The 25,795-nt window shown below is 52.2% G+C and overlaps 1 protein-coding gene across 2 annotated transcripts in view; it reads right to left on the bottom strand.

The window, feature by feature from the left end:
- The window catches only part of CDC42BPB (CDC42 binding protein kinase beta), an 86,464-nt gene that overhangs the window by 22,669 nt on the left and 38,000 nt on the right, over positions 1–25,795 (bottom strand). For both annotated transcript variants that reach the window (XM_081829863.1, XM_081829864.1), the window contains exons 2-12: positions 24,923–25,014; positions 22,519–22,602; positions 19,523–19,618; positions 14,462–14,610; positions 9,750–9,843; positions 8,042–8,242; positions 6,160–6,408; positions 4,231–4,310; positions 2,323–2,489; positions 2,119–2,238; positions 1,183–1,316 (exon numbers count right to left, since the gene is read on the bottom strand). In XM_081829863.1, coding sequence (XP_081685989.1) covers positions 1,183–1,316; positions 2,119–2,238; positions 2,323–2,489; positions 4,231–4,310; positions 6,160–6,408; positions 8,042–8,242; positions 9,750–9,843; positions 14,462–14,610; positions 19,523–19,618; positions 22,519–22,602; positions 24,923–25,014 — 1,466 coding nt within the window. The remainder of the gene's footprint in view (positions 1–1,182; positions 1,317–2,118; positions 2,239–2,322; positions 2,490–4,230; positions 4,311–6,159; positions 6,409–8,041; positions 8,243–9,749; positions 9,844–14,461; positions 14,611–19,522; positions 19,619–22,518; positions 22,603–24,922; positions 25,015–25,795) is intronic.

Here is a 25,795-nt window from a genome sequence, read left to right as displayed (position 1 = left end):
AGCTCGCCCAGCCAGCCTGAGGCCCTGCTCGCAGCGGCAAGTCCGGCTCACCGGTGTCAACCTCTCCCCGGCGCTGTCCACACAATCACACAGGTGGATGGAGCATGAACGTCACCAAACAGCAGACTCAGGAAAGAACGTGTTACAGAAGAAAAAGCCTAAGATTTCCACCAAAGTAAAGAATCACAGAAAAAAGACGACAGGATTGCTAACCCTCACTAGAGAGAGCGATGGGGGTGGTTGTCCCTCTGGTTGCGCGGGCAACATGGCCTCACCACCGGCCACCCTGCAGCCAATCCCTTCACCACCGGTGGCAAAGTCACCGCGGCACCTGTCTGACTGGGAGGCGGGGATGTGAACAGGTTGGGGAGGAGGCTCCCCCCATGGGGGGGAATGCCTCCACCAGGCCCCCAGGACCAGGCTCTGGGTGTTACTGTAGCTGGAGTGAGGCGGGGTCTCCTGTCGCGCGCTGAGACAGGAGCGCTGTGGTAGGATGCCGTGGGGAACTGGACAATCTGGGTTTGAAATCCTGCACATTTTAGAGAATGATCACAAACCGTGCGTTTAACAACTTAAGTGTGTAAATGAATGTATTTCAGAAAACACGATCCTGTGGTATGAACATACTGTATGAGCACGGAGTTTGATATATTTCACTGAAAATCAAATTTATAAAAGCCTTTTGGGGGGAATTACCCAAACTTTAACAAATGGTCTCTCTTGTAGCGCCCTGTTGTAAGGAAGAGCTCACTTCTGAAAGAAGTGGGGGTGGGGAGAGGCCGCTGCAGGGGGCCAGATGGAGCAGGGGCGGGGAGCGGGGAAGGACTGGCACCAGACACAAGCGTATGAACCCAGCTGGGTCGGTTCCTGTGGACGCTGGGACATGGGGACCCTCTGCACCGCCATGTCCTTACTTTCACTGGGGGGTATGGCCCACAGGGCAGGCTTGTGGTCAGCAGCCAGGAGGAGGCCCACGAAGTCATGGCCAGCCACCCTGGAGGCTGAGTGCCCAGTGGCCCGGCGGGACCCTCGGGCACTCGTGCCCCTCTGGGGCTGCGGGCAGTACAGGCCAGGACACACACGAGGGTCCTGGAAGAGGTCCGCGGACCCCTGCACGACTTCAACCTCACCACTTAAGAAACCATTCACACCCCTCTCATGGCAAATCACACCCTGGATTACCTTGTGAAAATCCTCCTTCTCCTGCCGCACCACACGGTACTGCTTTTCCAGGCCTTTCAGCCGATGTGTGGAGTCCTCATGCTCTTGGCGAAGGGTCGCCGTGTCCTCCAGCTGCCGCTCGAGCCTATTTGAATCTGAGCGAAAGAGAAAACAGACCATCTGACTTCCTGAGAGTGTATTATTTGGTAATTCCTCATGCTCTTTATCATTTAGAAGCTTTCTGACTTTCTCACACACGTGAGCTGCTGTGTCAAGTGCCACTTGCTTAGCCACCCACGTGAGCTGCCCGTCTGGGTAATGGCTCTGCCCCGGGGGCTGTGAGCCCTGGCGTGGCACTGAGCCACCCGTCTCAGGGACTGCTAACCCTGAGCAAGCACAGGGCAGCCTCTGTGTGTAACTGACTCAGGCCCTTTTCAGCGTCAACGGGGGTGGGGGGGTTCTAGGAAGGAAACGGAGAGAAAGAACAGGTTTGGAGACGAGAGCCAACTGCCGGGCTAACCCCTGTGTCAGTTGAGGGTTAAGACTCAAAAGTGACTTGAGTCTTTAGGAAGCTTTGATAATCTAGGAACCACGTAAGATGGAGGGGGGAGGACAGATCCAGCATCTAAAATACCGAGGAAAGAAGGTCACTGAAGAAAGCCTCAGGAAGAAATAAGCAATTCTGTCTTAGGGCTACAAAGAGGGGAATTAAGACAAAGAAATGTAAAATGTTCTGAGAGTTTGTGGATGAGGTACTAGAAGACACAAACTAGCTACAACTATAAAATCTGTAATTTGAGCTAAGCCAAGGTGGAGAAATCATCTCAAGTGAACAGACAAAAGAGACCTTTAAATAGGTTCAGTGAAGCCAAAGCTTTTTTTCTCCTTTTCCACCTTACGAAAAGGACTGAAAATTTTCTCTGAAGGGATGAATGCCCAAGAATACAGACCACCTACCTGCTATTTTATTCTTCAGACGCTCGATCTCTTCATTTAGCTTTTTGATTTCCTTATCCCGGGCCAAGCTGCCCAGGGCCCGGGTGGAGCCATGCAGGGACTGCACGGTCTGGGTGGACTCTAGGGGAGGGAGACAGGGCGTGAGGGCAGGCCAGTGCTGAGGGCGGGCATCCGAGGCTGCGGGAGGCTGGGCTCTGCCCTCACCTTGCAGCTTCCTGCTCAGCTCCAGCTTCTCCTGCTCCAGCCTCCGGATCCGCCGTTCGTAGGCTTCTACCTGCAGGCTATTCTCCAGGTCCCGCTGCACACCCTCGTCTTTGGTCAAGGTGCTGGACTGCATTATGCTCTTCAGAGAGCCTCGGTCGGAAAAACAGCTGTAAGTGAAGCAACAGGGTTTTCTCATCTACTGAGAATTCATAGCTCATCAGCATTTTAGAACTTCTGGGGCAAAACACACGTCTTTCAAACAGGCCAACAATACTGTCTGTGAAAAGACTATAGAGTCAGAATTTAGAAGAGTCTTCCTTATGGCTAATGGTCAGATGACGGGGGGTGACAGACAAGGATGTGCCCTCCGAGGTAGTCAAAGAAAATGCCTCTGTGAAGGAGGGAATGGAATCCCTATGGCACCACTTACACTCAACCAGAAATGCAAGAGGAGACGGTATCCTGTGGGCATCCGGGCGTGGGGGCCTGGCAGAGGCCACAGGGGACGCCCCTGGATGCCCAGGCCATCGAGGGCCTCCTCCTGCTGCTGACCGACCGACGATTTCTGGGGATGGGCCGCTCCACCCTCCAGGGCTCATCCTCCCGTGCAGACTGAACAACCCGCATGGTTCTCGCAACTCCAGCACTGTATGCGGCCCAGCCACTCACCAGCGACAGGCCCACAGCGTGCACCATGTGCACAGATTAAAGCCCACGGTGCTTGTCTCACTCAGAGCTTAATTCTTGAACTGGTACACAAGTTACTTAGTTCTCTTGCTTTTAATGTGACAACGATGCTGGGAGGACTCCTCTGGCTCCTGCTACACTGAGTGCAGCCAAGGCACCTGCACACACACGTGTACGGAAGGGCCGGGCTGGTGTTTCTCAAGGGTGGCCCGAGCATGCTGTGCACGCCAGCACCGTGGGGTCTGTTCCAGAAGGAGGGCCTGGGCCTGACCCACCAAACTGGAGCCTCGGCAGGTGGGCCTGGAACCCCTGGGTGTAACAAGCACCCACGGAGCTAGAACGGGCCAGAAAAACGAGGAACCTCTGCATGAGGGATTAAGAGGTCAGTATGCCTACGGCATCTCGGACCCCTTCCTGTGGACTACGAGGCACCAGCTGTCACTCTGGCTCAAGTGCTGCTTAACCCCGGCACCTCACACCAAGGGAGCTTCAAGAGCTCAAGCAGAAACAACCCTCTCCTGAAGGCATTCTCATCAGTTCGGCTATGAGCTGCTGGAAGGTGCCAGGAGTCAAGTTGTGTTGCCCTCCTTCAAGCGCTGCGTGGTTCCATCTGCTTCACTTTGCCTGTATTTCCTCCTCTCTCCTCTCCTCCTGGCCCAGTTTTCTTTGAAAGCCGGTGACAGCTTGGCGAAGAGGCCCATTCAAGACAGAGGCTGACAGGTACAAAAAGTCACCACGGTATTTGGGGGCTGGAGCTACACGTGGGGCTTCTGTTCCTGGCTCTTTAGATTTCCATTACGTCTGGGACTGCGCTCCACGGTGGAAGCTACAGCGCTGCGGCTAAAATCCTTATGAAAGCCGGGCATGACCGGGGCAGGGACCTGCTGGCCACGGCCACTGACATTCTCTCAGAACAGATCTTGCCAACACTGATGGCCTGTAAGTCAGAAGTCAGCTAACTACCTCCCATGAGCTAAGGATGGGTTTCCCATTTTCAAAGCGTTGTTAAAAAAGAAGACTATGTAACAAAGACCACCCTTTGTGGAAGAAGTCTGCCGGGCCTGCTATGTGTCACTGTGTATAGTCATCAGGTGGCCCTTTCAAAGGACAAGCCCTCCCCCCAACACTGATGCAGGCATGCACCCAAACAGGAGCAGCCCCCAGACTGCTCATCCAGCCCAAGGGGAGGCTCTGGCTGGAGAAGGATAAATCTAGACCTACCTTTCCGTTGTGAATGTAAAACCGATGAATGGCAAATGTAACCCAGAGAAGCCTGTATGAGAACCAGGAGGTAATATTTCCTGCATAAGAACACATACAACAAAATTAAATCCATGTTCAAACAAAGGGAAAGAGGCAGGAAAGAGTATTACCCATTGGTAAAATCAGGGGTGCACGAGAGAGAGTCGTGTGGCTTTCTAGGACATGGAGGACACCGCGTTCCCCGCCAGAGAGCACAGCACTGGCAGATTTGCAGTTCTCGGGCCTGGCTGCGCACACAACGCAGCAGAGAGGACAAACACACTGCTTCAGATGAGATGATGTCCCGGGCCCAAGGCGCACCCCAGCCCAGCCCGCTGCAGCCACGGCAGCCACCACTCCACGTAGCCCTAAGCAGAGTGCGCAGATGGTGCCCACACACAGCCCCCGGAAGGCGCGGGGCAGAGCCTGGGGGCTCCCAGGCCCTCGGCAGGGACAGAGGCCAAAGGCAGAAGAGAGGCTTGGAAGCCAAGGTAGAGTACTGTAGGTAAATGTATTACCAACTCTGTTTTTCAGCTTCAGGATCCTTCTTTATCGAACATGAGACCAAAGTTATAATTCATCTGGGAGATGTCAGTGTGGAAATGGTTTCTTTGGAATCTAGGAAAACCCTTTCCACAGGACACTACTTTTCTCCGTGTCGTCTATAGTTCAGCTCTTATTTGAGTAAGAGGAATTCTCTAGGGAGCACTCAAGATCTTTCTTCTACTTGGTTGAACTTGAGTCCCTCTATCCCCAAACCAGGTCACATGTATGGACTAAAAAAGGCTGGGTTCGAGGAGATCAAATAACTTTACAGCCTCTACGCAAAACTCTCTGGGGCTAAAGGTGACGACCGATGCACCAGAGGCCCTGTTGGAGCGGCCAAACACCGACGGCCCTAGAGCCAGGACCCGATCTGGAGACTCCACGACGTCAGTGGGAGGACTCCGAACCCACACACAGTCACTGCTGCTCCCAAACCCCTGCCATAGAAACACGTGTGTAGACACCCAAGCACACCGGACAGCAGGAAGCCTACACGCTCATGTGCGGGGACCGGAGCCCCAGAGGCTTGGGAGCCCGCTGTGGGGGAGTGGAGGGCTCCTCGCCTGCTCAGGGCCTCGAAGTCTGGAAGCGGGGACAGGGCTGTGGCGGGCTTCCAGATGGTGGCAGAGGTGACACAGCCGAATGCCATGAAAATACAGCACAAGCACGTCTGGTGAGTTCCAGAGGAGAAGAGCCATGTAACTCGATTTTACTCCCACTGAGCACAGGCGTACCTCGGGAGAAATGCTGGGTTCCGCTCCAGACCACCATAAGAAAGTGAGTATCGCAATGAAATGAGTCAAGTGTATTGTGTGGTTCCCCAGTGCATGCAGGAGTTCACACCACACTACAGTCTACTGAGCGTGTGACAGCATTGTATCAGAATAAAGTACACACCTTAATTTAAAATACTCTACTGCTAAAAAGTGCTAACCATCACCTGAGCTTTCAACAAATCGTAAGCACTAATGACAGATCACGTAGCAAATACAGTAATAGTGAAAAAGCTTGAAATATGGTGAGAATCACCAGGATGTGACAGAGAGACACAAAGTGAGCAAAAGTGGCGCCCAAAATGTGCTGGAGGCACGTGCAAACCTTTAGTCTGTAAAAAACCCAGTATCTGCAGAGTACCATGAAATGAGGAGTGCCTGTGACCCTTACTTTTTCAAAGACACATTAAGGACCAGGCTGAAAGTCGGAATAAAAGGTGTATTTTCTTAAAACAACTACCAGACTTTTAAAGAAACCAACTCAGTCCTAAGATGTATCATATTGGCAAGCCAACACCTTCCACAGAACACTGGCACTATTCGGACCCACCGGGACACCACATGAGGACGCAACAGCATTAACACTTACAATATTTCTTAGCACATCGTCATCCACATCAAAGTTGGAGGTGTCAGAAGGACTGCTCACGTCAGGAATATAAGGTGCTTCCAGGTTCCGTATGTTTTCCCAATTCAGACCTTCAAAGAATGCGTGCTTTTTGAAGTCCTCTATCCCGTTCTGGCCCAGCCGGCGCTCTCTGCTGCAGATGAGTCTCTGAATGAGGTCTTTGGCTTCTTCAGACACGTCGGTGACATGGGATGGAAACTGAAATCGCTCCTGGAGGGTGGGGAGGTCGGTGGACACAGGATGAAAACTTACTCAGAAAAACCGAAGGTATACAGACATTTCAGGAAACAGAGAGGTGACCGCTCCAAAGCAAGTCACGACTGCTTTCACGGTAACTAAAATGCAAGCCACAGCTAATGAAACTGAACTCCAGAAAGGCAAACGAGAAAATCATTAGTCTTACTGCTTTTACGTGTGGCAGACTTGGTACCACATTACACGTAAATGCCAACAATGATGGACAGTCACCCATCAAAGTGGCCGAGAACGCAGACCACGCGCTGTGTGGGACAGGCCGGTACAGCCCTCTCAGAGGGCGTTTCACCAGGAGCTATGGCAATCCCACTCTGAAAACTGTATTCTACAGAAACAGTCAAAAAGAGAATACCTAGCATGTTCACAACAGCATGATATTCTGACCAAGTAAACTGCAAATTACCTAAATGTCCACCAAAAAGGGACCTGTTAAAAACAGGGCACACACACGCCAAGAGAACGGGCTGTTTCTGTGCACCGGAGAGATGACAAAAACACATGGACAGAACCACCTAGTCATATGCAATGTGCTGCCATTCATTCCAACCCCCCCCCGCCCCTCCCCCCACACACCCAGCCCAGGCCCGCCTCTGTGATCTAGAACCAGGGACAGCAGAAGCAGCTCGCGGGGATGCCTGAAGATCAGGTGAGTGCGAGCACGCAAAGCGCTGGACCAGGCCCCACAGGGAGCGCGCTCAGTACCAGCAGGCTCCTTAGGATTCACGGAGTCCCATTCAGCACCTTAACAGCACTTATCATGGAAAAGCGGATGCGGTGATTTCCACCATCTACACTCTACCCTTCTGTGTCATCTGACATTTTAATGGTAGGTATAGACTAACTTACAAGTGAAAAGAGTTATTTCTACCTTGGGAAAAGTGTTTTTTACAAGTATGACTTGCTCTGATTTGTAGTTAAATGGAAGACCACCCACCACTTTCCTGTTAATCTGCTCCCCATGGGAGCAGTTAGTGAGGGACGGGGCTGAGGACAGGTCAGTGGAGGGGGTCACCCTTGGAGAGGCGTGGAAGGACGCTGAGAGCACGCTGGCAGAGGGTGGGAGCGGCGTGAAGAAGACATACGTGACTGAGGGAAGCAGATGACAGAAACACGAGGAAGAAGAGTAAATGGTAAGGCAGACGAGAAATGGAGGCGAGGCAGAGGGGAGGCGAGGTCGGAGTGGAAAATGCACAGCTGAGAAAGGGAAAAGGAACAGGACCCAGGAGGTGGAAGGATGCCGTCATGTGGAGGCGCATGGCCCCGTCACTGAAGCTGGTGAATCCAGACCCTTGGGTGGAAGTGTCCAACTGCTCCTCAACCCCAGCCATCCTGAGGCCACGCACGCTCAGCACGCTTCTCCTGGGCCGTGACCCGGAAGCTCTCCTCCCCTCACGCCCACACCTCCTGTGTCGGCCGCCGGTGTGGACCCTACTGCCGTAATCTCTCTGCTCCTGTCTGGCGGCCAGCAGCCTGCTCCAGCCTTAACACCTCTTCCCCAAAGATGCTAACAGCTTCCGAGAGGCCCTCCCGCCTCCAGGCCTGTGCCTCGGGACTCAAACCAACAGGACATGGAAATGCAACGTCTTACTTCGTGGTTCATGATCTTTCCATAGGTCTCCACGAGTGACTCTGCGTAGAAGGGTGTTTCTCCGTACAGCATCTCGTACATGCAGACGCCCAGAGACCACCAGTCACACTCGGGGCCGTACTTGCCCATGCCGTCCTCCATCGCCTGCAGGATCTCGGGCGAGATGTAGTCAGGAGTGCCCACGGCCACAGAAGACTGGACCTTAGGGGAGAGGTGGTTTTGGGAGGGAAACTCTCAGGCCAAATTCCTAACTAACCTTCTCTAAAATAGGGACAACAAATAACGAAATCATCATGAAATAAAACTGCGGCACTACACACTGGGCAGTTTCCAGAATGCACAAGACTGTCTTGCACACCTGGTCTCTCTGTGCCCAAAAGCCCACCTCAGCCCCCAGATGACACTGCAGTCCCTCAAGGGGTGGCATGGCCCACACGCTCCGTCACTGCCCCAAGTGTGGTCCAGGGGCCATGTGTGTTCAGGCTGACCCTTCACCACCCCCGTGTGCACACAGGCCACCCTGGGCTCTTGGAGAACAAATTCTAAGGTGGGGCCCAAGACGCTAAATTTCCAGCATGCTCCCAGGGATGCTAAGGCTGCTCACCCAGAGCCTACCCTTCAGTCTCCCAAACGGGAACATCTGGAAGTAGGTCCAGGCACTAGCTGGGTGCTCAGGAATTCCCCAGATGGGGAAGCAGGAGGCTAAGGCCCCTAAAGGGGAAAGAACAGTCCCTCGGCTACTGATGTTAGCAGAACAGGCCTGTGACATCTCTACGGAGATCTGTGGCCAGAGAGGGCAGCAATCATCACAGAGAAAGCAAGAGGCAGTGAGTCAGCTGAGCAATCAGACTGGTCTCGGAGCACATGGAGAAGAGTCCGTAAGACTGAGGGAGAAACAATCACAGAAGGCCTGACTCTCCCTTGGGTCGTGTCTGAGGAGGGGGCCGTGGGGTGCAGGCAGTACCCCGGGTCAGACTGAATCAGCAGCATGGGGGTCTGCCTCCATCATGTGACCAGAGTCACTGCTCTGCTGCGCGGCTGCCCACTGCAGAAGCTCCGAGGCGGACAGCGGGAAGACTGGAGCATGAGGTCGTGACACGGGACGAGTGTCCACACGTGGGGTAAGAAAGCTAACCAACACTCGAGCTCAGTCTGAGGCCACTGTTCTCGTCGTCAGAAGACTGGATTTGAGGACAGCACCAATATATCAACTCATCAATACGCAGAGCTTGTTGGAAAGAGAAAAGTCTAGCATCCAGGACCCCCGCTTCCAGATCTACAACACCCACAGAGAGAAAACCGCTCACTGACAGGAAGTCAGCTGCCCGCAGACAGAAATGAGGAGGGGTAGTTACAGTGAAGGTTTGTGCGCCCAACTGGCCTGCACAGGGTGTTTCAAGAAAGGACCCGAGGGCTGCCTGTCATCCACTGCAGCGCTGATGTGACTTTAGCTGCCTGGCCACGTGAGGAAACCTGACAACCCGTCCCCCCCAACTGAGAAGCATATGCATGACTTTTGTAAACACAGAAAGCTAAAAAGAGGTTTCAAACTTAAGTAGAACATTTCAACTGTCTCCTAAATGGATTTATCTTTTTAATTTACATTCATGAACTTGGTTTCTTAACTGGATCTCAAATTAAAATTTTAAGCCCCTTAATTACAAGCAAAACCCCAAATCAAATGGGAAATCTCCAACAAAATACCTACAGTTCCATCGTCATTCATCTTCAAGCATGATCCAAAGTCAGCCAGGCGGATGTGACCATTCACGTCCAAAAGGACATTGTCAGGTTTAATGTCTCTGTTAGTAAAATAAATAAACAAATTAACCATTTCCATGCTACGTACTGAGTAGGTCAAAGCTCTTAACCTTAACAGCAGCGTACCAGCTGTGACAATCTTGGAAAAACGTCTCCCGTGACGCTTTACTTGGGTATGCAGTGGCGGTCTTCACCACTACCGCTCACTCCTGTGCGCGAGCTGATCCCCGTCAGTCAGGTGACAGGCCATTCCTGTTCCCACCACACGTGCCAGGGGCTGTGCTCGACCCCAGGTCTACAACGGGAACCAGACCCCGCGGCCCCCGCCTTCACGAAGCTTCCCACCAGCTGAGGTGGCAGAACATGAACACGGGATCGCAGACACACACACGTGGTCTCGGCACCAGAGTATGACACGCGTGGTATGTACTGTGAAGAAACGTGAGGAAGTCGAAAAGGAAGCCGAGGGTGGCTGAGCAGAGACTGGATGAGAGCAGGAGATGGGTGAGGCTCTGGGGCAGAGACTGGATGAGAGCAGGAGATGGGTGAGGCTCTGGGGCAGGAGCCCAGCGGCCAGCAGCACACTGCGTACCCAATGCCGGAGCTGACGGACAGACCTGGGGGCTGAAGACCAGCTGTCAGCAGTAAGCGCCTGGCAGGAAAGTAAGCCCACGGCCATACCTGCTGCTCTGTGTCCTTGGAAACGTAGGCCCCCGGGTAGGGGGACGACCTCTAAAGCACAAACCCTCCTTCCTGGCAGAACAAGCTCAAATGACCGGCCAGCATGAAAGGGAACACAAACGTCAGGAGCAAAAGAAGGCAGATGCTCACCCAGAGGAGTACAGGCAGGCACCGAGGCGACAGAATGCCACGCCTCCGGGAAGACAAACACGCACCCGCTACTCCTAACATCGGGGGAGAGTCCCACAAACAAAGTGAGCAGAAGATGACAATTCTTACCCACAGGAAGACCCACAAAGCAAAAGAAAACTAGCACAGCACTCCAAACTGGAATAAACAAACAGGAATAGGAGAGAGAAAACAAAACAAACCCTCAACGAGTCGGGAAAATAAACATTAAGGACAGAACCAGACAAAAACAGGAAGAAATGAAGAGAGTCGATTTAACTCAGGAAGAAATAAAAGAAAAAGACAAAATCTTATCAGAAATGGTGACTACATTATAAGGTGCTCAAAGGAGAACAAATTCAAATAAAGATCTGATGAAAGGCACTGAAGAAAGGGAGGGAAAGATCTAGAAGAATAAAAGGGAGACAAAGCAGTGAGAAGGGTCAGAGAGAACAGTTGGAGGGAAGTGGAAGACAGGCTAAGAAGACCCAGCACACAAATAACGGGAGTCCCCGAAGAAACCGAAACAGTAAAACATAACTAATACTTGAAAATACAATTCGAGAGGGCGCCTGGGTGGCTCAGTTGGTTAAGCGACTGCCTTCAGCTCAGGTCATGATCCCAGGGTCCTGGGATCGAGTCCCGCATTGGGCTCCCTGCTCAGCGGGGAGCTTGCTTCTCCCTCTCCCACTCCCCCTGCTTGTGTTCCCTCTCTCGCTGTGTCTCTCTCTGTCAAATAAATAAATAAAATCTTTAAAAAAAAAAAAAAGAAAATACAATTCGAGAGAACTTTCCAGAAGTAATAGAAAGGGCCTGCACTGACAGACTGATGGGCCCATCACATCGAACATTTTCCAACTATTTTTGGAGCCAGACAAGTCGATACTGAAGGTCACAGGGATCGGTTACTGTGTGAGGGCAGCCAGAAGAACCGTGAGGAGAAAGCAAGGGGGCTGAGGGGGCAACTAGGCCTCCATGGACTCAGCCTCCATGATTAAAGCAGCAGGGCTCTGGTGCGGAGACACAGAGGGACGACAGGACAGGATGGAATGTCCAAAACCAGACCAACTGCACAAGGAGTGCAGACGTGATGAGGATGTTCTCTCAGTCCACTGGGGCAGAGAGACAGGTGAATAAGTAAGCGGCTCTTGGGACAATAGGAGGGCCTCTTCAGGATAAAGTAAGAGCCATTCCTGGGGAGGCTCTGCAGAGCCGCCTTGACCACCCACTCCCCGGATCTCCATCTCGGTCAGGTTTCCTCTGCGCTATCCTGTGTCTCTTCCACACAGCTCCTTGTTCTCGCTGTTCCTTTTTCAAGACCGTTTTTGTTCTCTGAATATTCCTTCTCATAAAACTGCACCATTCTTCTTTCATTCCTAAGCCGTACTCTCTGTTCTCTCCGGGGATGTGATATCCTCCAACAGCGAGTCTTTGTGAATCTGTGACTCTTCGTTTCTACCTTTGCTGAGATCTGGGGCCGACCTCTCAGAAGCACGGGTGTTGCGCTCCCCACTCCCTGCCGCCCACTGCGTCCTGAGCTGCAGAAGCCCAGCTGCGGGGCGGCCCACGGGCTACCACAGAAACAGGGCGCAGGGCTGTGGCACAGGGTCGGGATCGTGCATGTTAAATCCAGCAGTGCTGTTACCACTCGTGCTGACAAAACACACTTCTTGCTGGCCCTAACAAATGTAGTTTCACCCCACTCACACTGTGTCCACCACGGGAGGCTGGGGTAGGACTGACTTCCTGCAAAACCTGACTTTGTGAACTTTCTACCAAACATGCACAGCTTTCTGCTTTTAGACTGGGTCGTTCAAGCTCTAAGTCTGAATCCTGAGTTGATGGGGGTGCTAATTACATATTTAATTTTCCTCCTATGCCTGGATGTCGAACAACAGAGTGAAGCTTTACGTAGCCAATTAAGAAAATAAGGAGAAAGCTTTCTAATTAGGGAAAACAGGGAAAGAATAAACTGTTAATAAGGTGGTCAGATTAATTTCCCTGGAGATTGGTGACAAATGCAAAGACATTTATGTCTGGTATGAATCAGGCACAGTCTGTCAGAAAGGAAGAACATAAAATTGAAGGTTGAAAACAACTACAGTGAACTGTTATAAAAGCAGCTGCAACGACATTAAGGAATCCATGAAAAAAGAGAAAATGCACTGTCCCAAACCTCATCACCCTAAAAGAAGTGACATTTGGGTGCAGCTCCCTCTGCTTACTCTATGACACACGGAACCTGTGGCCCGGTGCCCTGGGCAGGACATGTGGCTGAAGGCAAGCTGTCCCAGGGCCCTGCGCCTCAGTTTCCCTGCTGAGCAGTGAGGTAACACTCATGGCCATGTTAGGAGAACAATGGGCCCCGAGCCTCCCAACAAGGGACAGTGACGCCTCCACAGTCCTAAGAGGAAGGTGATTTCCAATCTAAACTTCCATACTGGATCATCCATCAGTCACACATGGGGATGGAATTAAGATGCTGATCTCAAAAAAAATGATCTCAGGAGCCTCCTTTTCCAGAAATTACAGAGAGTATGTGCTACCAAATCAAAAGACTGAACCAAGAGGACGATACGATGCGTGACTCAGAAAACAAGGGATGCAATCCCAGGGAGATGGGCAGGGATCCTGTCCAGGGGCAAAACTCTCAGAATGAGGGCAGAGCAGTAGGCTCAGAGAACACCCTGGACAGAAGGGAATGGGAAGGAAGAGGCAGCTCCAAGCAAAATCAGACCAAGGCTACCTGCTATGTCTGTGTGTGCATAGCTTTATGATTTGGTCACAAAGTTTGGGGATAATTAGCGATGGCTCCCATGGAAAAGTACACTCATGAAAACACAGGGCCGCTACTAACCCTGGAGGAGACGAGTTCTACAACGGGGGTAATGCTGTAACTGCAGGGCTCATCTGTAATACTTAAACAGGCGCCGTATTATGAACACCAGACACAGATTCAACCACAAGTTATCATTTACGGCCTGGGATGATGTGGGAGGGGAGGATGGAGAGTGTGTGGGGGAGAGGGCTGGGAGAGAAAGAGACTCTGTAAAAAGTAAATCTCCATTTTAATAGATGTGACCTAACTGTCCCTCCTCTGCGAAAAAGAGCACAGCAAGAGAAGCGCGTTACTCAGAAACAGGAGGTAAACAGCAGAAGAAACAGTTAAGAAAGGTGACAAGCTACCTGTGGCCAGTGGAATCTGGGCAGGGCAGGAGACTCATATACAACTATCTGACTTTGATCAAAATGAAACAACCCCCCCAGGACTGATGCGCTGTCTTAAACGGCAGAAAGCGACAGAGGCGGCTCTCGCACAGGAGAGCGCGGGCCCAGCAGAGGGCCCGGGACAGCGGGAGGCAGCCAGCCACACCGACCCCCTCCTCAAGCGCCAGTCACACTCTCACTCAGGCTGCTGTGGTATGCGCCCCTCTTCTCAGCCTCATCTTCCTCTGTGTTTCGTTGGGGACCGTGGAACAGAGAAGGCACTGCTGAGAAAGCAGACACAGACACAGGGAACCCACGAGCTAGGGGGCAAGCATCCTGGGGAGGTGGGATCAGCAGGGGAGAGGGTGAGCCAATGTCAGGTAAATATCAAAGGTGGCTTCAGTGACCGGCACTCGAGCATCACGATCGTCACAGTAATGCTGGGATCCCCTGGTGCCAGGCGCTGGGGCAGCTCAAAGCGAGGACTGCTAACTGCACGACCTCTCTGGAGGGCCTGGAACCTGGGGTTTGTGACACAGACAACTCTGAAAGGGTATTTTAACACATTAGATGGAGTTTCTGTAAAACGTAAGAGGTGATTACCTGTGCACATAGTGAAGCTGATGGATGGAATCGATGGCCAACACCATTTCACCAATGTAGAATCTTGCCATATCTTCTGGAAGCTTGTCTTCAAATTTACTGAGCAAGGTCAGTAAGTCACCACCCACATAGTAATCCATGACTAAGTACTACAAATTGGGAAGAGACAGGAGAGAACATTTAGTCAGCACCAAGCCTGACAACTAAAGGCCAAACTCCCACCGTGAAGTCCTTTGGCTCTTCAAGTCTGGATCAACGGCTTGCTCCCACGTCATCCCACATCATCCAGGATTTCCTGCTTTGATGTATCCTAACACTGCTGTACTTTCAAAGTTAGGCATCTGGCAGAGAACAAACTTCAAGAGATAGTACATCTAACCAATGGAGAGAGTGACTGAAGGGTTTGATGCTGGAGAAGGCACAAAAGCCAGAAACATGATTTGTAATCTATCAAGTTCTACTGCATTTAAAATAATTTTCCAGGGGGCGCCTGGGTGGCTCAGTTGGTTAAGCATCTGCCTTCGGCTCAGGTCATGATCCCAGGGTCCTGGGATCGAGTTCCGCATCAGGCTCCCTGCTCAGCAGGGTCTCCCTCTGCCCCTCCCCCTGCTTGTGCGTGCATGCATAAATAATAAACAAACAAACAAATAAATAAAATAATTTTCCAGGCCCTTACATCACAGGAAGAGGACACTGGACCAGAGGAGGAAGGCGAGTTATCTAAAATCACATGAAACTAGCAGCTCTTATTAGAAAGGTGATCCCATGAACAAGCTGAAAAGTAGGTACTTATGAGTACACCCCCACGAAACATCAGAACATTTACTGCTTATGTAGAAATTAAAGCCATGAGAGAAAAACGTCCAGGTGCCGGGTGTTCTGCTAACGGGACTGAGCAGGCCCTCCCCTCGGAGCCGGCTCGTCCCAGGGCGGGAGGGGCAGGGCGGCCTTCTGTCTGAGAATAGTCTCTGGGCGCAGCACCCTAAATGCTCTGATGTCTGACGGGGCATCTCACAGGTCAGGGTGGCAGCTGCTGGGGTCACCACGTCTCAGGGACTCCTGGACAAGGGGGCAGGCCCCACCTCAGAGCACTCACCCCCCTTGAAGCCAGTTTCCTTGGAAGAGATGGATGCTCTGGTCTGAGCAGTTAACTAACCAACAGAGGGGAAATACCACCACCTTGTTTCCTAAGCCAGGCAAACAATCACTTTATTTACTGAGAACCTAACAACAGTAAGAGTTCCCACTCAGGGAGCAACTACTACGTTCTGTGCTTTCAGGCCTGATTCACCCGCTCTGCAGATGCCCACAGCAGCCCTCCCCACAGATGCCAGCACGGTCCTGTTCTACAGGTGAGGAAGTGAGGCTCGATGACGCGCCCGAAGTCCCCCAGCCAGCGAGTGACAGAGCTAGGATCTGAACACAAGCAACTGGACCCAGGCGCACAATGGCAAACATGGCCCTCGGTGCCTCATGAAAGAGGAGAGTAGCCACCATGCTGCTGGGCTCCTCCTCCGAGGGAGAGCCTTCACTCTAGGCCCCTGCTCTCAAAAGCACTTGTGCTGACAACCCTCCCATCCTGCCTCACAAGCCACTCTCAAGACTCACGTCGGCTGACCCCACCTCCCTGCCTGATCTCAGGGCACCGGGGCACTGCAGCCTGCCTGTCCAAGGGCGGGAGTCCTGTGTAATCAGGTTCCCCTCACCCGTGCCCACAACATCTCCTGTTTCACGGAAGACCCTCGATGGCACCCACCGAGCTAGTGCTTTCCCTCGTTCACTCACTCATTTGCTCATTCTCAGCTAGGAGCCCTTGGCACCCCTCCAAGGCAAGGGGTGCTCCTCCACAGAGCTGACATCGAGGGGAGGGCCAGAGACCCTAAGTAAGTAAGGAGACGGTCACAAGACTTTCAGAGAGCACTAAGCACAGAAGAAAACAAAACCACACAGCATGCTAGAGCATGACCAGGCTGCATGGACCATCAGGCAGATGTCTGGGGCCTACACGACAGGCAGAAGCCGGCCTTGGCACGGGCCAGAGGTCATGTTCCAGACAAAGGGACGTGTGCAAAGGATGTGGCCCGTTGGGGGGAATGGAGAACAGTGACTATGGCCGGAGCGCGAGCAGGGGGTGGGGGTGAGGCCAGGCCCCACAGACCACAGCAGGGACCGCAGGCCCCACTCAAAGAGCCAGGGAAGCTGCTGGGAGGTCCTGGGCTAGGCAGCTGCAATCTGATGTACTTTACAAGCTTGCTCTGCCTGCCCAGGAGGAAGGGACTAGAGGATGAGGGCCAAGAGCAGGACAGGAGAGGGGCTGGGAGGCCAGGCAGCAGGTGACGGTGACAGGCACCGGGGAGGGCAGAGAGGATGGATCAGGCATCGTGGCTATCTGGAGGCAAAGACCAGAGCACCTGCTGACGGACGCATGCGGGGCGAGGGGGTAGGTGAATGAATAGCCAAGTTCTGCAGCCCCTAAGAAAGCAGTAGGAATAAGTCAAGCACCACGTCTAGCTGAATCTCAACGGTTTCCATGTCTACCTGGAAATCTGAAAAGAAAAATAAAAACGTAGTATAGCAGGGCTAGATATGATTGATAGGCTCCTGGAAAACGAATTTGTAAGGAAAGTAAACTGTAAGGGCTTATAACGCAGACACTTAGAAACTGATTTTTGGAATAAGAACTAGACCAATTATCATGTAACACAGGATTCTAAGTAAGGCAACGCCCTTTCACTTACTGGTGAAACAGGTTTAATTTTTATGACATGGCAAGTTTAGATACCTACAACAGAAATTATAACACGAACTGGCTTCGCAGGGCAGCCCAAGGAATCCACCTAACACAGCCGGCACCCCCCCCCACCCCCACCGCCCGCGGCACTCAGGCCGCGTGTTTGCTGGGCCTGCTTCGCACCCGCCCCACAAAGACTGCCACTGTCCCAGAGAGAAGGAAACTTGCCCAAACTCACCACTCGGGGGCAGCAGAGACAGCCAGACCCTGGGCTGCCAACCCCAGCCTGAGGACCCAAGAAGGCCCAGAGTCCCTGCTCTCCTTCTCCCTAATTGTCACTGTACCTCTATTTGTGCAACTCTAAACACTCAAGAAGATGGCTTCTTGGCTGGAATTCCTAACTGACCGTCTGCGGTCAGAATAAGCCTGGGGACGCCTCACACTTCAGACTGCAACATGCTGTGCCGACTTCAGGGAAGACACGTTGCTCTCCTTCGGTACAGACCCACATTGCCTAGACTGCTCAGAAGCTTCATTCACATGGGAAACAGGCTGGAGCCGGTCCCCTGTGAGCAGGGGGTTTATGTGGAGAGGGCCCCAGGGCGTCAGGACTCTGCGGTCTGTGGGGAAGGGCACTGAGCACCACTTCCCGCCACAGGCCGGGGCTGCGGTCCTTGCTCAGCCCCTGCATCTGTGCGACAACCTTGGGCAGATGACTTCATCCCTTCCTGCTCCAGACACTCCATTTAAAAAGTGGTGACAACCATGAGCGCCTAAGCCATGGGGTCCCTGGGAAGACAGGACTAAGGTGACCCACGCGCCACTGTTCAGTAAACACAACGGTCCCCTCTGTAGAAACAAGCATATTTATTTAAAATTCTTTTATTATTTTTTTAATTTTAGAGAGAGAGAGCACACACACGTGAGTGAGCAAAGGGGGCGGTGGGGGGGAATGGGGGAACAGAGGGAGAGGGAAAGAATCCCAAGCAGACTCCACACTGAGCGCAGAGCCTGACGTGGGGCTCGATCCCACAACCCTGAGATCATGACCTGAGCCGAAACCAAGAGTTGGACGCTTAACCAACTGAGCCACCCAGGTGCCCCTATTTTAAATTCTAAATAAAGGGTATAATAGACCCTTTTACCTGATTCTGGGCATTTCAATCTAAGGGATTTCTTTTGATGTCTGAAAGAGACTGCTCTATGATGAGTAAGAGAGATCCCACGTCACTCGGCTTGCTGTAGGAAATGGAGCACGCTAGTGAGGGTGCGCTCAGAGAGACATAGGTCCCCGCCCTGAGGCTGTGCTGACCCTCGAAGGCACTGCGGCCAATGCTGGAGCTGCGCAGGCCGGAGGAGCGAGGCAGAGACCAGCTTCTCCGGGTCTGTGCTCGCCCGACACCCGGAGCTCCACATAAAAGGACTTCAGGTTTAGGCGAACCTAGAGTCACTCTTGGAATTCAAAGTGCCTGAGACCCAAGGTTTGGTTTCCCTTCACTCTGAGCTATTGTGTTTTTTTGTTTTTTGTTTTTTTTTTTAAGATTTTTATTTATTTGACAGAGAGAGAAAGAGCACACAAGCAGGGGGAGCGGCAGAGGGAGAGAGAGAAGCAGGCTCCCCTGCTGAGCAGGGAGCCCGATGCGGGACTCGATCTCAGGACCCTGGGATCATGACCTGAGCTGAAGGCAGCCGCTTAACCGACTGAGCCACCCAGGCACCCTCACTCTGAGCTATTGTGTCTGCGTTTCCAGGGGTCTACGTTCTCGTCCAGGCGTGTGCTGGTCACACGGCAGACTGGTCAAGACTGAAAGAAGCCCAGCTCAAGTCAGGAGAAACGGATGCTAAGAGTCCCCCCAAAACCCCGTGTCAGAAAGCCTCAGAGAGCCCAGCTCGTCCACCTGGGAGGACTGCAAACCAGCTCAGTGTCCTGGGCCTGTCGCCAAGCAGCAGGACAACAGCCACTCGGCGTGAAGGGCTGAGCCCCTGTGGCCCTGCAGCACTCCCTCATCTCACACGTAACTAAAGATGGAAAAGGTTTAAGATGAAAAATGTTTGACGCCCCCAGCTTAAATGGAATAAACCCAGTGAACAAAATAATCAGGTCATCTAGTAATTAGAAAAAGTATACAATCTCATTAGCCTATTTTTTAAAAATTCCACCTGATTACTACGTTAAAACAAACCCCTAAGTTTTCTCTGGTCATATATATGTTTCAACAATGTCAATTCCAAACAGTCTTACTCATTTTTTCGTAACAGCATAAAGGAATCAACAAACTTCGGCCACACGCCATCTGACTGAGCCTCAGCTCCCGGAGACCCACACGTACCAGGTAATTCTCGTCCTGGAAGGCGTAGTGCAGCGTGGTGATCCACTGGCAGTCCCCATTCACCAGCACGTCGCGCTCTTCTCGGAAACAGGCAGTCTGCAAGCAATCAGGGGGAGAGGCGGTCTATGTCCATCTGAGGAGTACAGTCCCGAAGAGAGGGGACCCTGCTGGGACCCAGGCTCTGGAGACAGTGCTGGAAGCCTGGCCTCCCTCCCTCACCTGCAACCTCCCCCCCCAGGCGGCTCCCACCTGCTCCTCAGTCTTTCTTTACCTGCACTGGCTGAGAGGCCGAGTGCCTCCGGGTTCCTCCCGGCCCCTGCCCACACAGGAACTGGGGGCTGCTGAGAACTCCCTCCTCATGATGAGCCTCCCCCCGCCACGTGCCCGCTGCTCCAGCTGGGAGAGTCCACCTGGCTCGAGGGTGGACGCCAGCCCCTCCCACCCAGCAATGCCTGACCTCTCCTGAGCAGGCCAGCTTCGTCTTGACGGCCTATGGCGTGGCCACCCCGTGTCTGCCCTCTCGCAGACCGTATGGCTGGCAGGGGAGGGCACACCCCCGCCTCGTGATCTGAGCCATGCCACGGCATTTACTTCCAGCATACTGATGCACGTGATAGCAACAGGATGCTATGAAGACCTATGGCCTATCGCATATGGGTAAAAGGCTAGCTTTTAGGCTGTCATGGTTTGTTCAAGAAGTTTACTACATAGGTGGCCCCTGTATTTAAAATGCCCAGGTTCTCTGGCAAAATTATAATAAAACGTTCTCTTTATTGAGCACAGAACATTTTAACTCCTTCTTGTCTTTGAAACTTGCAAAGCTTCACAAAAATGAGAGTGGCACTAACAGGGGCCCCGCCCTGCCAGGCACTGGAGAATTCTACCTGTTCTCTCAGGAGACTCACAGTGGCCTGTAGAACTTGTTTCTTATAAGCTTTGTTCTAAACTTGTTTTCTCAAGTTTTTCTTTCAAAAAGATGACTGAAGTAGATGTGCCCCGATTCTACTAATTAAAAGCAGAGAAAATAACTCGAATGGGCCAGCAATCAGCTTACACTGTCCAGTTGTGCAGAGACCAGAGGTCCCGGAGCCCCTGAGGCCCCTCAGCCAGTGGCCACCAAGACCACAGGGCCTGGTGCAGGGCGGCCACAAGACGCTCCGCGTTCTCAAGCGTCTACCTATCCACGTTTAGAATGAAAGCCATTCTTACACTGAGGATCAGCAGCATAGTGACCCACAGACAGGAAATATACGTATTATTCAGCAGTTTTGTTTTGTTTTCAGAGCAAAGTTTCAGGACTTTTTTTTTTACGAGCTAAAAGCCCAGCACGATCCACAAGTTATGAATTCACATGGCTTTGCAACTTCTGTACTGCCCCCTCTTGTTGACTTCACGTGTTTAAAGATTTTTAGAAGTTAATATAAAATGTTCAATATAGGCTTACTAAATAAGAATAAAAAAATGAATTACTGTAACCAGCATTTTATATCAATATTATGTTTTTGTACCATCACACACACATACCCCATTACATATATTCTGAGATAATCATAATTATCATCATAAATCATATATAATCATAATAATTCTTGGACTTTTCAGAGTATGCCAATTAGGATCTCTGTAACCAGATTTAAATTTCAAAATTCCATAATTTTAAAATGTACTCACCATGACATTTGGGTAAATACTAACTAGTATGATAAGGTGAGAATCACCTCTCCCTAATCTTGAGACTTCTCACTCCTATAAAAATATAAACTTGAATGAATTTGCTACTAGCATTTATTCCCTCAAAGTTTTATGGAACACTAGCTGCTTTGTTCCCCACGGAAGAGTCACTTCAGTGGCATTCCTGTGACAACCGGAGCACCAGTGGTGCGAAGAAGGGCTGCTGGGCACCAGGTGAGGAAGGTATCTGGAGCCCAGGTGACCGCACAATGGTGATGCATTCGCTGGGCAATCCAGGGTGAGGCCTTATGTGGGCGCACGGCAGGAACGGGGGTACACACGGGGAAGCAGAAGAAGCCGCAAGTGACAAGACGTGATGAGCTCAAGATGCTGAGTGAGCATGCCCATCCACCTAGTTAACGACAACCTGAGCTCAGGAGAGGGATCTGACCAGAATAAACATCTGTACTGTGATCTGCCCAAGGTGGCAGGATCAGCCCAGGTAAGAATTAGAGAACACAGGGGGAAGGGCCACCTAAAATTACAAGGAAGGTTCAGAGTGACAGGATGAGGGAGGCCAGAAACCAGGGAAGGAGTTCCCAGAGGAGGAGGTGGCCGATCCTGGGGGCATGCAGTCCCAGGGTGAGCTTGCTTCACAGCTGGGACGCAGCAGGGGCGGCGTGGATGGGGGGAATTGGTGAGGCTGGATGCTGCCACAGGTGTGTGGAGGGTGTTGGGCCTGGGCAGTCCAGCGAGAGGACACAGGGTAAGTGATGGAGCCCGAGGCGAAGCAGAGGGGCACAGAGCATGGCTGGTGAGGACAGACCGGGGGGCGAGTGTGGGCAGCACCAGAGGAAAAGCTCGGGCTCGCTCCGCAGCCTCACCTGTCTCCGTCAGGGCCAGGAGCGTGAAATAGGCTCCCCAGACATGGACACAGCACTCAGGAAAAACGCATCTGAAACATCTACTTACAATTCTCATCCTCCCTCTAGGAGGGAGCATTAAAGACATTTCTGTACTTAAGTAGGCTCCAAATTCAATAATGCCTTTTGCGCATGAAGCAGAACTGAGATAAATGCCTAAAATTTCTGTGAAGGCTTTAATGTTCCCTTCCAGTAAACAGCCCTGGCGGGGGAGGGGCTCCGCAGTGCAGCGGACAGCCAGGACGGGGCTGAAGTCGTGGTGACAAAAAGCAGTTCACTTGGGTCAAGGAGGGAGGCCCAGATCTGGGAGGGCTGTGGTCTGGACCCCACGTGGTGTCGTGGCCTCTTTCCTCTCACATAAACCCCAGTTCAACTGTTGATTAGTCACCACTCCACGCTTACCTCTGCTCTTTTCAGCATTTCCCACTTGTTGAGGATTTTCATGGCGTAGATTCGTTCAGTGTTCTTCATTTTGACAACAGCAACCTGGAATACGAACAGGAGTTTAACAACAATGTAGTTAATGGAACAAAAGGCCAGCACATTTTCATATAACTACAGTGAAATCTTAATTGCCTGGGGGAAATGAAACGCTGGAAAATGAGCTGCTGAGGAAAGAAGAGTTTTTTACGTAAACAAAGATTTGCCCTTTTAAGCATCAAGACTTGATGTTAGCCATGCTGCACCTGGCACCTGACTCGCTCAGTTCAAAACCTTCAGCAGTGAGCAATGGGTGCACAGGGGGGTTCACCGTCCTCTTCTTCGGGGCATGCCTGGGATTTTCATCAGAAAAACCTTAAAAATCTACTCATTGCTCCCAAGCCTTCCTCCCTGTGTCCGAGGGCTCCGTCCCCACAGCCTTCCTACGCGCCCGCTGGTGCTCACATCTACCTCTCACAGGCGGGATTCAAGTCCAGCTCCAGCACAAGCCATTCTGGGCCCATGGGCCTCAGTTTCTCATCCTCCTGGTGGAGCGGTGTTCAGGCAGGGCCTAGAAGGTGTCAGTGCTCCCACACTGATGAGAGCACTTCCTAGACCAGCTGTCCCCACGATCCTGAGAGGAAAGTGTTTCCAAAGCCATTCTGCTCAAGGAAAAGGGCAATACCACAAATATTCCCAATCTTGTTTATGGAATCATCCAGAAACGTTTCTCTCAACTTTGCCTGAGTAGTGGTGGGAGGGGGGGTGTGTGCACTTCTGAGCTACCAGTTTCATATGCTCTCATCACGGGACGTGGAGTTCTGGACCGTCCACGTTCTCTCTGGGAGGGGGCTCCGGAGCGGCACGTCCCATGATCTCAGTGCTATCGGTCCACATACCCGGGCTCCACTGCAGACCCCCCCAGACAAGCTCCCCTGGCGTGTCATTAGGAAAAAATAGTTCAGTTAGAACCATATGTGTTCTTCATAAAGACGGTCCCAGCATTGACAGAGTCCTCATTTCTGTGATCCGCTCAGTGCTGTCACTGAAACTGGGCACACTTCAGGTACATGATGACAGGAATATCCCAGGGAGGCAACGGCAATAACACCTCATTACCACAGAGTGCCATGTAATGGTAGTACTGTTAAGAGTCCAAAATTCTCGTCCTGGCAGGGGAGGGCTGGCGAGCACGTGCAGGGAGCCCAGACGGGACGCAGAAAGGCTGGGAGGCGGGAGGAGCTAGACGAGGGAGCCGGTGATATGAGGAGCCCAGGCCACGGGGCCCAGGGAGGGGTGGCATGAAGCCAGCGCGGGGTGGCGGAGAGCACGGCTGGGGTGTGATCAGAGGCCAGAGCAGTTTCCAAGGGAGAAACGAGGGCACGACACACAACTGTCCACACTCGCTCGGGGAGGCCAGGGCTTTCTCCCTCGACTATTTATAAAGCATTTTTGGAGGAGTACTTCCTTTCTGTGCATTCTACCGAAGCAGATGCAGTAGGGGTACCATCAGGTGCTTGTAGCAGAAGAATCGTCAAAAATACTGACATGTTTTCTAAGACAGATCACAGGCCTTGTTCAACTCAGCAGGCAGAGGAGGCACCTGAGAGCAAAGCGGCCGCCCGGTGAACTCACTGCTTTGTTCCTTGTCCGGCACACAGTGGGAAATGTGCGCCCCACACAGCCAACCCCACACCGCATTTCGTAGCTGTGCGGTCACGGCAGGCGGGCTCACCGGCAGGCAGAGCACGTCAGCTGCTGCGCTGGGGCCGCGTGTCACTGCTTCTCCTCGGAAGCCCCCCGACACGGGCTCCCCCAGCCCGAGCTAAAGGCAGGTCTATGCAGAGGCGTTTCAAAGTCGAAGAGGCGCACTGTAAAGGTGCCTGATCCTGGTCCGCTGCGGGGACCTGGGCCTCCCTGGCGGGGGCATGACGCCAAGCAAGGCGCCCGGGGCAGAGGCCATGGCCTCCGGGGTCGGCTGTCCGGCCCAGGGCAGCGAGGCCGGCACGCCTGAGGCGAGCGGAGGTCGGGAGGGCAGTGCAGAGGGCCGTGCTCGTGAGCGGCCCGGGCTCCGACGGCAGGCGAGCCGCCCATGGGGAGAAGGGCCACTGCCTCGCCCTCCCTGCTCTCTGGAAAAGGACCACAGAGCTATTTTTCAATTCACAAATGGATTTTTAATAGACTTCTTTGTCTCTAAGAAACAGTATTCAGGGCAACTCACCTGTCACAAGCTTCTTCTTTTTCTCTTAATTCTTTCAGACTCTGCCCGCCAAGCACCACTCTCCCAACGATCCCAATAATGACCCCCTCCCCAGATCAGCGCACCGGGTCCTAAAAATGCTGTTGTGGCCGTTAGGCAAAGTCAGCACGATGAAGTTTATCTTACCTCTCCAAAAGCCCCTCTTCCGATCACTTTAATGATTTCGAAGTCTTCTCGATGAAGCTGCATCTCCTTCACCAGCTGTGTAAATGGTTTAGCTACAAATTTAAAAAAGCGAATCAACAATTTACTCTCATAAGTTGAGACTACATAAAAATTCAATTGACTGGGGCATTCTACTAAATTACATAGCTTTTTTAGAAAAAAAGTTTACTTTTTAAATGTTTAATATCTGGCAAGTTTTGGAAAGTCCGTATTTATGCTCAATTAATGTAGATGTTTATCATCGCACCTACACTCTCTGTTATAACAAACGCTGCCACAACAGAGATCCCCCAGTAAAAATCACTGAAGCTAGGGTCTACCTCGCTGCGCAAGCAACTGGCGGGCACATTCGCAGCCGTCCCACAGCGACAGCCCACCGCAGCCCACAGAACCAGCTATCCTCCAGGTGAGCAAGCGCCGGGCTCCACCTGTCAGCTCAGTAGAGCCATGGGGCAGCTGCGGGAACACGAGACATTCTCCAAGAACGGGGGCGATCCTTACACCACGCGGGCAGTGCTCTCGTACATCGTAACCATCCTTACCAACTGCATGGAGCCTCTAACAGTGACTTCAGTAAGAAATGAGAAGCACCTTCCACAGCACTCACGTGTTCCGCATTTTAGGAGGAGGAAACTGAGTCAGGTTTCTGGGGACAGTCTACTGGGTTGAATAGTGTCATGTCTCCCCTCTGCCCCCCAATCAATAGTGTCCATCCAGAACCTGGGAACGTGGCCTTATTTGGAAGTAGGGTCTCTGCGAATTAAGGTAAGGTCACAAACAGGAATGACATGGGCCCTAAATCCAACAGGACTGGAGTCCTTATTAAAAAGAGAG

This window comes from Leptonychotes weddellii, chromosome 9 (assembly GCF_054177405.1).
Source record: "Leptonychotes weddellii isolate Sample4059 chromosome 9, ASM5417740v2, whole genome shotgun sequence".
Classification (NCBI taxonomy): Eukaryota; Metazoa; Chordata; class Mammalia; order Carnivora; family Phocidae; genus Leptonychotes; species Leptonychotes weddellii.
Note: the sequence above shows the minus strand (reverse complement) of the source record. Positions and strands in the feature narration are given on the sequence as shown.